General features: G+C 19.3%; 1 protein-coding gene across 1 annotated transcript; it reads right to left on the reverse strand.

Annotated features, from left to right (window-relative positions):
* Window positions 1-380: 380 nt before the first annotated feature.
* Window positions 381-1730, reverse strand: PRSY57_0625700 (E3 ubiquitin-protein ligase RNF5, putative; the record flags this gene model as incomplete). Its single annotated transcript, XM_012906630.2, has 1 exon — window positions 381-1730. The coding sequence occupies one exon, from the start codon at window positions 1728-1730 to the stop codon at window positions 381-383; it is 1350 nt and encodes a 449-aa protein (XP_012762084.2).
* Between the last annotated feature and the right edge of the window lie 500 nt (window positions 1731-2230).

The raw sequence follows: 2230 nt of genomic DNA on the forward strand, positions 1-2230 counted from the left end.
AAAAAAAAAAAAAAAAAAAAAAAAAATATATATATATATATTAAATTGGTAGAAAAAACTAAAACCAAAAAAAAAAATGAATTTTATTATAAAATGAAATTTGCTATTTTTTATTTATTTATTTATTTTTTTTAATATACTTTAAAAAAAAAAAAAGAAAAGAGATGAACATAAATAAATAAATAAATATATAAATAAATAAATATATAAATATATAAATATAAATATATATATATATATATATATATATATATATATATATATATATATATTTATATTTATATTAATTTTTTTTTTTTGATATGATTTCTTTAATATAAATGTGCATAATTTGGCTAAATAAAAAAATGGAGATACATAATATTTAATGCTTCATATAATTAAGAGGAATAAAACAAAATATATAAGGAGAGGAAGAATCCTAGAAAAAAGAAGAAGGAAGAAGCAGCTTCTGCTTGATATGTTTCTGTTTGTAATCGTCTATTATCTGATCTGTTTTCGTTTCTATTTTCATAAAAATATGGTTCTTCTGACATGTTTGTATATGATAAACCAAAGGAGAAGGGATTTACCCATACACCAAAAGAAGCTCTTAATCCTAAATTATTAGAATAGGTGGTATTTCTTCTTACTCCTTCTTTTCTTTTAGGTGTTGGTCTAGGTTCTTCTGGTTGTGCATATTTATGATCACTACTATTTTTTCCTCTTCCATATAAGGGAATAACATTTTCTTTGGATACTTCAGCTTTACATACAGGGCAATCATTATTTTTTTTTATCCATGCTGACAAGCATAGCCAGCAAAATAAATGACCACATTTTGTAACTACAGGGTCTCTCACATCATCAAAACATATATTACATTCAAAGGTATTTCTACTTTCATTTTCTGTAGCCGTATTGGGTTTATTTACATTATTACTATTATTATTATTATTATTATCATCTTTAATATTTGCGTTTTGTTCACAATTATTATTTTCATTTGCATTAATATCTTCCTCCTTGTCATGATGTTCATATGTTTTTTCCTCGGTCATATTAATATTATTCTTATTTCGATTAGCATCTGTTTCCTTTTCTTTATTACCCTGATCATATGTAGTACTAACGTTAATATCAGTACATTTATCATTGTATATTTCACCATATTTAAAAGAATATTTATTATTACCCTTATTAAAAGTATTTAATTTCGAATTATCTTCTACAGCGTGATTTTCTTTTTCATTTTCTTTTTCACTTGTCATATCATAAGTACTATGAATTCTTTGTTCGTTATTTATTGTGTACTCCATATTACTATTATCCTTATGTTCTTCCAATTTAATATTATCTTTCGGTATATTCGTTTCATTTATATAATATATATTATTATTAATAATATCTTTATCAGCATACAAATCATTCTTATTATCATTAAGTTGTTTTTTTTCTTGGTCATTTAAATTATCTGATAATAATAAATGCACGTTTTTATCGTTTCCCATATGCTCTTGTTCATTTTGCTCATAGTTTTTTTTTATTATATTACTATTATAGGTGTCCTTTTCTTTTTCATATTTATTATTTAAAGGGATAACTTGTTCAGAATGAAATTTCTTTTCAGATACATTGTCATTTATGTTAATATTGTTTAAATTCCTATGCTGATTAAAATGTTCATCGTTTATATCATAATCATACATAATGTCATAAAGAGAATCATAATCTTCTTCTGGACCATTCATTTTTATTTAATATTTTAAAAAAAAATCATTTTTAACAAAAAAAAAAAAAAAAAAAAAAAAAAAGCAAAGCAAAGGAAAAATATAAATAAATATTACATATATATATATATATATATATATATATTGATGTAATATAATGAGTAATATATATTTTTTTCCCCCAATTTTACTTTCAAATATTTAAATATATTTATATATATATATATATATAATAAAAAGGATCGATGGAACTTTTCTTTTAAAATATTTTATTATTTTGTAAGAAAAAAAAAAAAAATAAAATATAATTATTTGTATAAATATTTTTTCTCTTACATATATATGTTATATAATTTTATACGTACAAAAAAAAAAAAAAAAAAAAAAAAAAAAAATATATATATATTTATATATATATAATTATATAAAAATATTAAATATATATTTATATTATTTTTTTATATATTTTTTTTTATTATTAAAAAAAAAAAAAAAATTTAAAATTATTTTTATATTTACAT

This window comes from Plasmodium reichenowi, chromosome 6, assembly GCF_001601855.1.
Source record: "Plasmodium reichenowi strain SY57 chromosome 6, whole genome shotgun sequence".
NCBI lineage: Eukaryota > Apicomplexa > Aconoidasida > Haemosporida > Plasmodiidae > Plasmodium > Plasmodium reichenowi.